The following is a 15,272-nucleotide window of genomic DNA, read 5'->3' on the forward strand; positions in this document are numbered from 1 at the left end:
CTGACCACCTCCAGGCGCTACCCATTGTCTCTCGCGATAAGGAGGCCAAAGATAAGCAAGAAATAGGTAAGTTTATTATACTTAACAATCTAACCCGATTTAAAAATAATAAAACAAAATATGCTACACATTCACGCAAACATTCCCATGAGAATCTCTCACACACAAATTGATTACAGAGGGAAAAATAGGTTTGGTGGTTGGATTAGAGTCCACAATAAATGGAACTTAAATACAGTCTGTGGAGTGGATGATTCGGTAGTCTTCTAGCGTAAGCTGTACTCTTGAAGTCATTGCTGGTCAAAGTGCACTTTGTGGTTGGCCTGCTTTGCTCAGGGTTTTCTTGGAGGCAGAATTGTAGTTGGCTCTCTTCCCCTAGTCTCTGGCTGTGGCAGTCTGTAGACTTGGAGGGTCCAAAAACAGACGGTTTTCAACTTGATGTTTTCTGGCGCGAGAGAGAAAGGGAAGCACACTGCTGCCTTCCGCTGCTGCACACTCTGAGTTACTGCCTGTCTCTTTGTCCAAGGGATACAAAAACAGCTTCCCCCGAGATGGACAGAAGTGGCTGCTTCAGGTTTTCTGGAACCTTCTGATGAAATTCAAGGTTAGGAATTGGCTCCACAGGCTCCCAGGATGCCAATTTAAACTTGGAGGGGGTTCTCTTTCAAAGTCAGTGTGTTTGGATTGTCTTGAATGCCATGCTAGTGAAGCAATTTGAGGTAATTCAATCACTTAGAGCAAGCCATTGTTCTGGGTACATGCTGCTCAAGTCTCTGGCTCTGGTTGGATCTTTTGAATATGAAAAGGTGTTTCAGATGCAAATTGCAGTGGCCATCTTGGCTGCTAGTTAAAATTAACGGCAAGATTTTCTCCATTAAAATTCTAATGTAAGTTTCTAAACGATGAAATTAATATTTCTCATTTGGCATATAGGGTTTTCTTGACATAGCCATTAGAAACATGGCTGCAGGATGACATAGATTGGGACCTGAATATTGACGGGTACATGACATTTGGGAAGGACAGGAAGCTAGGAAAAGTTGGAGGGGTGGCTCTGTTAATTTAAAAAGATGGTATTGGCACAATAGAAAGGGATGACCTGCGTTCAGGAAACCAGGATGTAGAAGCAGTTCAGGTAGAGGTGAGAAATGATAAAGGCAAGAAGTCACTTATGGGAGTGGTGTACAGGCCCCCTAACAGTAACCAGACAGTAGGTTAGGGTGTAAAGTGTTACGACCAAGGCGGGAGGAGCGCACTGTTTTTTCTAGTTCCACTTCCTCCCACACATCACAACATATATTTAAATGTTTACCCAGTTTCCAATACAGACTCTATTCTTTATCCCAGAATAAAATACACCAACCAGGTTTCTGTAATAAACAAAATTATCGGTTTATTCTAAAATGAGACTTAATCAGTAACGAAGCAAAGCATTAACACACCGATTGAAATATGAAAGTCCCCTTTTTCCTTAGCCTCTCAAACGCAAGCACGCACGCACCCACCCACCCACACCAGTTAACTGGAAAAAATATTTTTTTTTCGAGCTCTGTTGCAAAAAGGAATACTTTGGTAAAATACTTGCTAATTCTTGAAGAAAAAAGAGAAGATATGGGCAGATGTCAGGTGTCCCTTTTTGGGTTTGTCTGGCTTCGGGGTATATGGTGACGGGACACTGGGATCCTTTTCTGGAGTAATTCATTCAGACGGCATCAAAGATTTATCCAGCAGGTTTTTCCAGCGTCTCAGGAGAAATGTGACAACAGGGGTTTCAAGAAGGTGTCATGCAGTCCCTCACCTGCCAAGAATGAGGCACAGATATTTTGTCACATGGACATTAAATTTTAAAATTGATGCTGGAAAGATAAGGCCTATTGCAAGGAGTTGCCAAGCCCCTGACTGGAAATACATTTGCATTGTAACAGACAGTGCTTGGAAAGGACAAAGGGGTCACCTCCTGCTCCTATTTAATTTACAATGGACTTTTGATTACCAGACCTTGAAGGTGGAGAGGCTAGCATTCCAGGTTAACTGCTAAGATGGCTGAATACGCAAATACACATTGTCAGACCAGTTTAGTCACATCACTAGCTGGCTGTTGGAGTTTTTTTGAATTTGAACTTGCCACACAGTTGTAAAACTCAAAAAGCTCTTTGCTCCTGGACTGAGAACATCTCTCTCCTGTCTGCTCTCATCTCTTTCTCACGGAACTGAAGACCCACTGAAGACACATGAATCCGAAGAGAGAAAAGTCTCCTACAGTGAACAAGGTTTAATACTGGGCCCCAATGAATAGCAAGAATTAGCTACAAAAGGACTACAGTGAGCTCCAAGCACAGTAACAAGAAACTCTTCTGATATTGCCTCAAACCTCTCCACTTTATTTTTATTCTCTTTTCTGTCTCTATTTTCATGTGCATGTTGCGTATCCATGCTCGCATGGGGCGCGGTGTGTATCCATAGGCGTTAACCAAATTTAGAGTTTGTTTAAGTTTTAATAAATTTCATTTTTCTTCTTTAAACCTAAGAAAGCCTGGTTGTGCTCATTTCTGTGCCTTATAATTGGAAAGCAGAGAATAAGGATTCACCAAGGGGGAGCGCAAAACACAGTGTGTTTAAAAATTAAACCCTGTTAAAATAAGACCAGGTGAAGGCTGAGAAAGACCCCTAGACACCTTCCTCACCTGGTCGTAACAAAGGCTTTTCAGGACGAATGCAGCATCAATTTCTCTCTTTCTTACACTCACTTCTAAGAGCTTCTCTAAGAGATGGAAAAACTGGCAGGGTTTTCAAAGAGATGGGAAAGGCTGAGTTGGGGTTTTGTCCTTGGCAGGTTAATTTTTTTAAACTCCTTTTCAAAACACTGTTCATACCCCAACTACCTGTCCAAAGTGAAACTAAAACAATATCTCAAGAGTTAAGCCTCCTGACCCCCTATAAATGTTGACCTGTCACTGCTCCGTAAACAACTTCCCCAGGTCAAAAAGTCCCTGCTGTGTACTTATCTGAAGACTGGTGACGTCCAGTAAGGGTTGTTTAGAAACCAAGTCCAAAAGACCTTACAATGGCCTCTTTTTTGTTTTAAACCACCAAGTCCAGCATCTATGGAATCCTTTTTTTCAGTTTTAAAACACACGACCTCAAAATGTAAGTACTTGCATAACAAAAGGAAGAAATAACGGGAGCTTGTCAGAAAGGTACGGTGGTAATCATGGGAGATTTTAATCTACATACAGACTGGAAAAATCAGATGGGCAAAGGTAGCTGAGATGAGGATTTTATAGAATGTTTTTGGGATAGTTTCTGAGAACAGCACGTTCAGGAGCCAATCAAAGAGGAGGCTATACTAGACCTGGTATTGTGCAATGAGATAGGATTAATTGATGACCTCATAGTGAAGTCGCTCCCAGGCTGCTACGATCATAACATGATTGAATTTTACATTCAGTTTTCGGGAGACAAGAGAGGGTGTATGACTAGTATTTTAAACTTGAACAAGGGCAGTTATGAGGGCATGAAAGCAGAGCTAGCTAAAGTGAACTGGCAAAGTAAGTTAAGCAAAGAATGACTAAAAAAATTAATCAGGAGCAAAAAAAATAGAGTACGAGAGAAAGCTAGCTAGAAATATAAAGACAGATAGAAAGAGTTTCCATAGATATTTTTTAAAAAAGGAAAGAGTTAACAAAGTGAGCATTGGTCCTATAGAAAGTGAGTCTGGAGAATTAATAATGGAAACTAAGGAGATGGCAGATGAATTGAACAGGTATTTTGCATCGGTCTTCACTATAGAGAATACAAGTAACATCCCAGAAGTAACTCAGAAAATGGAAGGGAGGGGGGAACTAAAAAAAAATAACATTTACCAGGGACGTGGTACTGAACAAATTGTTGGAGCTGTGGGCTGATAAGTCCCGAGTCCTGAAGGACTTCTTCCTAGGGTATTAAAAGAAGTGGCTAGTGAGATGGTTGACGTGTTGATTTTAATTTTCCAAAATTTATTAGATTTGGGGAAGGTTCCATTAGATTGGAAAATAGCCGATGTAACTCCTTTATTCAAAAAGGAAGGGAGACAGAAAGCAGGAAACTACAGGCCAGTTAGCTTAACATCTGTCTCGGAAAATGTTGGAAGCTATTATTAAGACGAGATAGCAGGGCACTTCGAAAAATTCGAGGTAATCAGGCAGAGTCAACATGGTTTTGTGAAAGGGAAATCAGTTTAACCAATTTATTGGAGTTCTTTGAAGTAGTAATGTGCTGTGGATAAAGGGGAACTGGAGAATGTACTGTACTTAAATTTCCAGAAGGCATTTGATAAGGTGCCACATCTAAGGTTATTGCGAAAAATAAAAGCTCATGGTGTAGGAGGTAACGTATTGGCATGGATGGAAACGGAGAGTAGGCATAAATGGGTCATTTTTTGGTTGGCAGGATGTAATGAGTGGTGCGCCTCAGTGATCAGTGCTGGGGCCTCAACTTTTTACAATTTATATAAATGACTTGGTTGAAGGGACCAAAGGTATGATTGCTAAATTTGCTGATGACGCAAAGATAGGTAGGAAAGTAGGTTGTGAAGAGGACATGAGGCGACAAAGGGATATAGATAGGTGAAGTGAGTGGGCAAAGACCTGGCAAATGGAGTATAATGTGGGAAAATGTGAAATTGTCCAAATGGAGCATTCCCGTCAACCAAGCTGAGATCAGAAACAGAGCTACGACTGGAGAGAGCATTTTCCCACTTAGTCATCTTCTTACAGGCCATTTTTGGAATGGAGTAAGAGCGGCTTCATAAAGCTGTATTGTTTCCTGTCATCTACCTTGGATCTGAGAATGGAAAATCGAAATATTTTCTTAATGTTGAGAGACTAGGAATAGCAATGGGATTTATGTGTCCATGTGACCAAATTATTAAAAGCTTGTGCACTAAAAGTCTGATTGACTGTTGGATTTTACCTCAAGGAGGCCAGATTACCAAAGTAGGGAAGTTGTTATTCAGTTGGACGGAGCCTTGGTCAGATCCCATCTTGGTTATTGAGTTCAGTGTTGGGCACTGCGCTGCAGGAAAGATATAGTGATCTTTTGAGGTACACTGAAGATACCCTAGAATACTGCCAGGCTTAAAGGTTAGATTATGAGGCCAGGTTGCATAAATTGGCTTCTATGCCCTTGGGTTTAGATAGTTGAGGGGCGATCGAATCAAAGCATTTATAATGATTAAGGGATTCGATAGGATAAGTACAGAGGAATAATTTCTTCTCATCAGGGAATCCAGAACAAGAGGGCATAATCTTGTGTGACGTCAAGAAGCACTTTTTCACACAAAGGGTAGTTGAATTATTAATTATTGAATTATTTCTCTTCAAAAAGGCTCCGGATGCTGGGCCAATTAAATCTTCAAGATTGAGGTGGATATAGTTTTGCTAGGTAAGGGTATCGGGATATGGAACAAAGGTAGGTAAGTGGAGTTGAGGTAGAGATCAGCTATGATCCAGCTGAATGGTGTAACAGGCTCAAGGGGCTGAATGATCTACTCATGTTCTTTTGCAGAAACAATTAGTGATTAATAATGCCCCATTTTATTCAGTGTCGCTCTTTTCGAAGCAGCTTTAACATGAAGATGTGACTTCTAACAGCTCAACAAGTGAGGTTAGCAAAGCAACATCATTGTTCATCAGTGTAACAGACACGTTTTATAAAATTGGTGTATTTGTAGGTGAGAATTTGACAAACTATTCATCTTAATAAATAATAGTATGAAGAGACTTTTGAGAGGTAAGGCTAGAAATACGAGCCAGTAGTTTTGTTGGTATTGCAAGTGGAGAAGGCTAGTATATAAATTCACCGTAGATTTAATTATGTATTTGGAAGATGATTCATTCCCTCTGTAATTCATTATCCAAAATAAAACCTATATCCAATATCTTTTGAGGTCTGTCACTTGCAGCTGTTGTAATTAACCCATGTTTTTGATCCAAAAGTTTAGTGCAGAGATGTTCACATTACCTTCGCTTCCTAAATAGATGATTGTAAAAATGGACTTGCCTGAAGGGGTTTGTGTTCCCATTTCCGATTTGTCCAAAAATAAAAGCTGCAGGAAAACAGAAGCATCAGCTACATAACCCTATATGAACAATTTAAAAACAAAAGCACCCCAACACCTATTCCTTCTAACAGGTTTTTACCAGATGGTTATAAGTGAAGTTTGTGAGACACGATGACAAATACTTGATGTTTGTAGGTTGGGCAGAACAAATAATTATCCCATTGTTCATGCGTTGCATCATTTTCTTAAACAGTTTGCCACAACAGGATCACCTGTGAACTTAAAGAAATAATGTTCATGCCAACCACCACATCTGTCAGCCCAGTTTGGATTTGGAAGTTGAATTCATTCTTATCCAGTTTCTGGTGATTATTGATTTAACAAATGTATTCTGTAGTGTCTGGCAAGTAAGCAAATGTGCATTGCTAATGTCAAGTACATAATATGGGAACTGTTACTAGGAGCAAAGTTATTTATAACTTGGATTTGAGAAGGCACTTGACACTGTCCCACATAATAGAATGCTACACAAGGGCCACCTCCCTATGATAGATGGGAATGTATTAAAATGGATTGGCAAATGATAGGTTGGTGGACAACAAGTAGTAGTGCATGGGAAGGTATCTGGTTGGTAGTCAGTTTACCAATGGAGTGTCACAAGGTTCAGTGTTGGGACCATTGTTGTTTACGAATGATTGATTTAGAGTAAGAAATTTTGTCCAAGATATCAATATTGGGAGCAGTGGCAAATGGCCATCAAAAGGTGCCCAAATTCAAAAGGATCTTTATAAACTCAACAGAGGAATGGCAGAAGCATCGTAATACAGGGAAATGTAAAATTGAGATTTGGTAGAGGGAAGGTTGATGTGGATTATATAATGAATAGGAATGTACTTGAAGTATCAGCGTGGAGAGGGATCTTGAGGTTTTAGTGTACAGGTCACTAAGACTGTCAACATAATGGACAGGATCCTGCTGAAGTGGGGCACCTTGTGGCATACATCATTAGTTAAACATTTTCTTGGATTCTTAAGCTGAAAAATTATTTGCACCTTTAATTGGTGGATATTGTGAACTGATGATGGCGTGGCGAGGGTAGGCTAAGGGTGAAATGCTGTGTATGCAGAACAAACAGCAGAGAGTCGTATAACAATCAGCAAGTTCCGGAGATTCACAGCTCACAGTATATCTCTGAATCCCTTGAATTTACTGGCTGATTTGCACATTGATAACTATGCATCGTTAACAGAATTTTGGGATGCATAGCAAGAGTATAACATAATGTATTGAGAGCGCTTTTAAAATTGATATTTGATGCTGGTGAGACCAGGTTGGAGCGCTGCCTGCAGTTTTGCAATTTCAAAATGGAAATTCCGTTATCGTTGGGAGTGCAGATCCCAAATCCTGAAGGAATAATGCATGAAGAAAGATTCACTACTCTGGGTCTTTTCCCTTTTGAAAAGGGAAGGCTGAGAGGAGATATGGTAGTGTTTAGAATTTCAAAAGGTTTACACAAATTGGATCCAAGTAAGCTTTTCTGCCATTTACAAAATATAAGCACGATGGGTCATAATAAATTAATACTAACCAAAGAAAATAGGAAATGCGAGAGGAATCCTTTTACTGAAAGGATAGTAGGTATGTAGAGCTGATATCGGCATGGGTGTTTGAACACTACTTTTAATGGGTTTCAAAAAGGAACTACACAAATTCTCATCAGTAAATGGAAATCAGTTATTAGAAATACACCAAGGGAATACAGTGGATATATGGGCAATATGGACTGAAGGTGTTCTTCTGCTTGAAACTGTTACCAAGCTATTATCTTGATCTGTTTCACCAATAATTCCAATTACCCTAATCTGCTTTCCTAAGAGCAAACACTGTATTGAACTGATTATTTTATACTGTGTAGAAGTACTTATTTAAGTGTTCTGCATGTAGCTATTAGCAGAGACATGTTGCTAATTGTGGAAATATTGGGCTGCTCATGAGTTAACCACACCCATTAACAATGCTCCTATTGTGTGAATATTAAAAATGATAATGGCCTTTCATTGCACAGTAGCTTAGTACTGAGAAGAAAATCTTAGATGACATGAGCTCTATTTCAAACTACCTTCTTCACCAGATACCTCCCCAATTATCAGATTATTTCTACCTTTATCTGTAACAAGTGAGATTAATTTATCACCTGTGAATACAGAATTCAGTTCAGATATAGTGAAGAGAGACTTTCATTTTAAGTTTTTTTTTGGAAAGTTGCATATATCCTCAGTATTTAGTTCAGCTATAGTAGAGGGCCCCAGCAGAACTGCAAAAGCTTTCCTTTCTTCTTGTGCTTTTATGCCATGATTGCAATGTTTACCCTGTTGCAGATAATAGATGTTTGGAATTGAATACCACAACTACAGAGCAGAGATCAAGTCCTCATACTATCCCTTGTTGCCTAGTGAAACAGGGAGATCAAACACTTTCCTCCGGCATTCAACCAGGTCTATTTACACTGGCAGAGTCCCAATATCTTATAAATATGGAACTCATTCTTGCCTGGCAATGTAAATAGAGTGTTAGTTTCGATAGCAAGTTATGTGCAATGCAAGGCCTCGGATTTTGTGATCTGCAGTGAAGTGACTGCGCTTTCTGCCGAACTTGAAGAAATATAATAGGAGCAGGAGTAGGCCTTATGACACCTCGAGCCTGCTACACCATTCAATAAGATCATGGCTGATCTGATCATGGCCTCAACTCCACTTTCCTGTCTGTTCCCCATAACACTTGTCTCCCCTATAGTTCAAGAATCTGTCTATCTCCGGCTCCACCAGCCCTGGAAGTTACTTTGCATGGCTCAGGAAATTAATTGCCTGAGGTTCTGGCTCCTGCCCTTATGAGGCAAGATGTGCTGCCTTTGAGAACTGCTAACCAATCAGAGAGTCAGCAGCTCTTCAGTTGCATCAGCGCCACCAGGAGCAGTGGCCATTGCTGGGACTGCACCTGGCCCCAGACCCATCCAGCGATGGAAGCCAGAGAATAAGATAAGTGGGGTCAGGGCTCACCAATCGGCCAGGCCCTGGTGAGGTGGGGGGTGGGGGTGGAGGGTGGGATGGCAGGGTTGAGTGTTCCAGTGGAGGCCGCTGGGAAGGCCCTCAGTAAAATACCAACGGGGGGCGGGGGGTGGCGAGGGGGCCTATAGGCAATGGGCTTGATAACCCCCACCAACTTATCCAATTTACGCCCCCGCCCCAACCTTTCAGCCCAGTCCCGGGGGAGAGGGGTCTGTAAAACTCCTTATTCTGAAACTATGCCCACAGTTCTCGATTATCCCACGTGGGGAAATATTCTCTCAGCATCTACCCTGTCAAGCCCCTTCAGAATCTTTTATGTTTCAATAAGATCACCTTTAATTCTTCTAAACTCAAATGAGTCTCAGCCCAATTTGCTCAACCTTTCCTCATAAGACAGCCCCTTCATCCCAGGAATCAACACACTGCACCTTCACTGAACTGCATCCAATGCAAGTATGTCCTTCCTTAAATAAGGAGACCAAAACTGTACGCAGTTCTTTAGGTGTGAGCAAGACGACTCTACTTTTATACTCCAATCCCTTTGCAATAAAGGCCAACATTCCGTTTATCTTTCTAATTACTTGCTGTACCTGCATGCTAACCTTTTGTGATACATGTACAAAGACACCCAGATCCTTCTGTACTGCAGCATTCTGTAGTCTCTCTCCATTTAAATAATCAGGTAACCTCTATCCTTTTGCAGACTCTGTGTCGTCCTCACAACTTGCTTTCTGACCTTACTTTGTATCGTGTGTAAATTTGTCTACAATACACCTGGCCCCTTCTTCCAAATCATTTATATAGAGTTGTCGAGTTTTACAGCATAGAAGCAGGCCCTTTGGCCCAACACACCTGTGCTGACCAACAAGCACCCATCCTAACTAATCCTATTTCCCCGTATTTGGCCCGTAGCCTTGTATATTATGGCATTTCAAGTACTCATCTAAATACTTTTTGAATGTCGTGCGTGTTCCTGCCTCTACCACCCCTTCAGGCAGTGTGTTCCAGATTCCAACTGCCCTCTGGATGAAAATATTCCTCCTCAACTCCTGCCCCTTACCTTAAATCTATGCCCCCTGGCTATTGACCCTTCTGCTAAGGGAAAAAGTTTCTTCCTATCTATGCCCCTCATAATTTTGTATACCTCAATCAGGTCCCCCCTCAGCCTTCTCCGCTCCAAGGAAAACAACCCCAGCCTATCCAGTCTGTCTTCATAACTGAAATGCTCCAGCCCAGGCAACATCCTGGTGAATCTCCTCTGCATCCTCTCCATTGCAATCACACCCTTCCTATAGTGCGGTGACCAGAAATGCACAGTACTCCAGCTGTGGTCTAACCAGCGTTTTATACAGCTCCATCATAACCTCCCTGCTCTTATATTCTGTGCCTCGGCTAATAAAGGCAAGTATCCCGTATGCCTTTCTAACCACCTTATCTACCTGTGCTGCTGCCTTCAGTGATCTAGGGACAAGCACCCCAAGGTCCCTCTGACCCTCTACTTCCTGGAGTCCTACCATCCATTGTATATTCCATTGCCTTGTTCGACCTTCCAAAGTGCATCACCTCACACTTCTGAGGATTAAACTCCGTTTGCCACTGATCCGCCCATCTTACCAGCCCAGCTATATTGTCCTGTAGTTTAAGGCTTTCCTCTTCACTATTTACGACACCACCAATTTTCGTGTCGTCTGCTAACTTACTGATCATGCCTTCTATATTCACATCTAAATCATTAATGTATACTACAAACAGTAAGAGTCCCAGCACCAATCCCTGCAGTACCCCACTGGTCACAGGCCGCCATTCACAAAAACAACCCGTGTACCATCACCCTCTGCCTCCTTCCACTAAGCCAATTTTAAATCCAATTTGCCAAATTACCCTGGATCGCATGGGATTTTACTTTCTTAGCCAATCTCCCATGTGGGACCTTATCAAAAGCCTTACTGAATTCCATGTCGACTACATCAACAGCTTTACATTCATCTACACCTCTAGTCACCTCCTCGAAAAATTCAATCAAATTTATTAGACACTATCTCCCCCTGAGAAAGCCATGCTGACTATCCCTGATTAATCCCTGCCTCTCCAAGTGGAGATTAATCCTGTCTCAGAATTTTTTCCAATAATTTCCCTACCACTGATGGGACAGTGTTAAAATTGTTTATTTGATGACTGCAGATCTGTTCCTGTGTTTAAAATGTTGATGTTGAAATTCAAAGTGGCTAAATCCTGAGGCCAGGACAGAAAATCAAGCCAAATTACGAATTTCTGAATTTATGACTGCAATTATCACTGGAGCAATTAAGGCAATTCTGAATAAGTATTTTGTAAAACTAAATGGCAAAAGCTGTAATCTTATCCACTCTTACTTTGTGACTTTACCGTATAAAGGCATTTATTATACAAAAATATTTCCTGTGAAAATATCTTGAGCACGGTCTTGGATATTAACAGAGGCCAGTTTGCGGTACACATTTGGGCTCCAAAAAAATCTTAACACGGACAAATTTCCAAAATGGATCCATGTGACAGTAGTTTGAATATGTTATCCATAATCATCACGAGTTCAGACCTTTGCTGCCATGAAACTTAGCAAAAGAATTTAGAACTTTTCTATATTTATATTTTTATTCGGGAATATTACTATACGGTACTTTTAAAACTCTTTACTGCTTTAGGGCACCGAGAGGTAAGGAGCAACTGAGGCTGTAAACTTTAAACTAATTGGTTTTATTGACATTAAAACACGAACTATTTTACAGATGAAGATGCTTACTACTTTAGTCAGTAGTACAACTTCAAACACAGTGATTCATTCTTCTGCTTTGGGAGTCTGAGGGGTTAATTATTGATGTCCTTCTTTGCTTCTGGTCTTTTGCTTCAAACTTATTAAAATGCTGTTTATATATCACCTGTTGGCAAACCAGGCTGCCAGTAGTTTTCCTTTCTCACTTTTTCTCACGTTCACAAAGGCTTTGTTATTATTTCCTTATCTTTCCTTGTCCTTCGAAAGTGATGACAAATCTTGCCTGACCCTGTAGCTTTACTGAGGCTAATGCAGCAGTTAGTCCTGAAGTAATGATAATCCAAGTTACCATTTCAAACTTATTTAAGCTTCCCAGTATGCCTTCTGAACAGTCATATTTAACAGTTGTTTTCTAAATGGTTGTTAATACTTTTAAACAAATTCTGCTGTTTTAGCAAGTAATCCAGAGTTTTTAGTCCATGCTTTTAGTTTTCCTTAAAACTGGTATTAAAAGTTAGCATTTAAAGGTCCAGAATCCTTCATTAGCATAGCCCAGATTTTGAAACGGAGATGAGATTAGGTCAGCATTTCTTTGGATTGAAGTTTAGGGGTTCAGGTTTTGTTTCTGCAGGCTGATCAGCTTTGCTACTCAACAGGGGTTGCCCACCCCCTCCATTTTCTTGTGGGTGGAGGTAGGGGCAGAACATATGGTTTAATTCTGAACCGGTTTGAATTTTGGTGGGGTGGGGGGGCAGGGTGTTGGGAGGTTACAGGTCGAACTTGAATTCTGTTAGGGTCATGGGTATGGGTTCTGTTTTTCCTGTTTTGCTGGTGGGGTGGACGTGGTTTGAGGAAGAATTTTGTTTTAAGTGAGGGAGATCCATGGACCTACTTTCCGGAATGATCTAATACTGGGCTGGATTGCAAGTATCCATGTAAATCTGAGAGCTAAGGGTTTCTGCTGACACTTTCAGTTCTTGGCTGTTGGGCTTTTGATTTCAGATCCTTTTGATGATGAGCATATTCTCTGACAGGAAGTTTTTCCTACTTGCATGGGCTGTTTCTGTTGCCAATGAGGAAAAGGCATGCTGACTGTAACTGTTCCTGCTGCTATCAAACTTTGGTTTGTATGCCAGCATTCTTTCATTTCTGGATTTTTAACGCTTTCTTTCATGCTCAGGCTTTATTTATTCATAGCCACCCTACTGCTTTCACCATAAGTTCGTCCCTCGATTCCACCATTTCGAAACTGGGATATCACCTTCAGTAGATATCAGACTTTGAAAAGCTGTGATTTACTTTCATGTTGCTTCTTTTTGTTTAAACATGAATGCTCAACATGTACTCACTGATGGGTTATGTTGTTCTTTAATCTGTTCTCTTGGCTAGTTCCTGTAAGGTAGCAACCATAATTTTTAATTTTTCTTTTGTAATAACTATCTGGGGATTAATAAAGGTGTGGTGTGGAACAGTCATGTCATCTTGGGTTCTGCCCTGTTATAATCAATTAGTCGTGAAAGGTTACATTCATCGTGGCACCTACAGGAATAGTACTTTAGGATTCTGAGACCACTCACCATCTTTAGTTGATTGTACTTGCTACGAGTGAGCGCATTCTCTTGAAGTTGACATCATTTACATTACTAAATGATCCAAAAAGTAACTTGGATCTTAACATCTGTTTTAAAAAGAAGAAAATGTTACTGGTGTTCTGGAGGGACTATGAGACGAGTTTGAAGTCATGGCCCCCTATGTATGCATGTAGCCTGTCTGGCGCACAGATGGACACTCCCTTTCTTTCCCCTTTCATGTTCTTATGATCAATGTTTAGCTCTGACGCTTCTAGATCTTAAACTGTGATGGTATTACATGTTTTTTGATTGGCTATGCTAGATTTCACAGGCAAATCATTAAGTGTGAAATCTAAAAGAAGTGAAGTGTCATAATACTGAGTAGCTGTATTTATTTTTTCTTCTTTTAATTTCAGTTGCCGCACTAATAACAGGAAAAGCCTGATAGGAAGCAGTCAGTCTACAGCCCTTCCTCGACCTCACTCACCTCTCCCTGCTCATTCAGGTAAAAAATTGCTATTTGAGACGAGCTTTTCACAAGACTGTTATCATACAGCGTGCCGAATTACAGTGCATTAGTGAATAAGAATAGGTTGCTGCAAATAACACGGGGCTTTGCATTGCCATTGTTTTGGTTAATCAGTCCATTCATGCGGATGATAACCAGCATAATGTATGGCACCTGAAGCAAACATGCAAAGTTAAAATGTTACTTAGGCTGTTGACATGTTGATATTTTGAGAATTTACTGTTTAGACTGTTTGCTTTTAAAAACTGATATTGCAGAAGTCTGGAATATTTCACTATTCAAGATTATAACAGTTGAAGTCATAAACCTGGACTTGATATTATTTGTATTGTGCTCTTGGATCATCATCAGCGACAGTTTTATACTGGAATAGTGGTAATCAGGATATGCCATCTCACAAAACCAGTCCAATCTTTTAATGTTTATGGTCTCCACCTTGGCTCACTGGTAGCAGACTGCACAGTCAGAGATGAGTTGTTAGACCGAGGCCCCGTTTGCCCCCTCAGGTGGATGTAAAAGATCCTATGGCACTATTCGAAGAAGACCAGGGTATTTCTCCTATCACCTTGGCCAAACGCCCTCAACCACCAACTAAAAACAGATGATCTGATCATTTATTTCATTGGTGTTTGTGGGACCTTGCTGTGTGCAAATTGGGTGCCACATTTCTTACTTTTCAAAAGCACTGTTGGGATGCCCCGAGGATCCTCCTGTGAGATTGCATTGGTATCAAGATCTAACGAAGGAATATTAAGCAGAAGATTGGATTGGTTGGTAGTAATCTAACACTTTGAATTTCACAGTGATGACTAATCTAATCACCATTTCAGTTGATGATTTTGAGATTAAAGTATATACCATCGTGGAAGATGTTTGAAACAAAAGTTGTGTGCAGTTCCCATGGTGACCTAAGTGCTTAAGGCAATGAGTAACTGCATTACTCAGATGCAAAAGGCAAGTCCTCAGTTTATGCTGAGTTAGCTTGACTCTGGGTGTGGTAAAAGTGCAGCAATTGGCTTCCATGCTCCTGAGTTGGGGAACAGAGCATCAATTAGGGTTCCTGTTCCTGATTGCTATCCTTTAACAACTTGCATTAATATAATTCCTTTGCATAGAAAAATATACCAAAGCATTTTGCAGTGCTCACCGAGGCGATTGGCCTTATTAGTTATCTGCCTGAATTCCTTTAATACACTTGACAAAAAAAATCCAAGCTTACATGGGCTATGTTACAAACCTCCAGCTCAGCATCTGGAGGATATGGAGAGATAGGAAGAATGTATGAAAACAAAGTTACTCCAATGGAAAATTACGGAGG

The 15,272-nt window shown here is 40.6% G+C and overlaps 1 protein-coding gene across 6 annotated transcripts in view; it reads left to right on the top strand.

Moving 5' to 3' along the window:
* Positions 1–15,272, top strand: part of mast4 (microtubule associated serine/threonine kinase family member 4) — a 575,541-nt gene that overhangs the window by 389,094 nt on the left and 171,175 nt on the right. For 5 of the 6 annotated variants that reach the window (XM_068029433.1, XM_068029434.1, XM_068029435.1 and 2 more), the window contains one exon: positions 13,842–13,930. In XM_068029433.1, the coding sequence (XP_067885534.1) occupies positions 13,842–13,930 (89 nt within the window). Of the gene's footprint in view, positions 1–6,327; positions 6,406–13,841; positions 13,931–15,272 lie in introns of those variants that run through there. The other variant, XM_068029438.1, reaches the window with a different exon arrangement.

This window comes from Heterodontus francisci, chromosome 4 (genome assembly GCF_036365525.1).
Source record: "Heterodontus francisci isolate sHetFra1 chromosome 4, sHetFra1.hap1, whole genome shotgun sequence".
Taxonomy (NCBI): Eukaryota; Metazoa; Chordata; class Chondrichthyes; order Heterodontiformes; family Heterodontidae; genus Heterodontus; species Heterodontus francisci.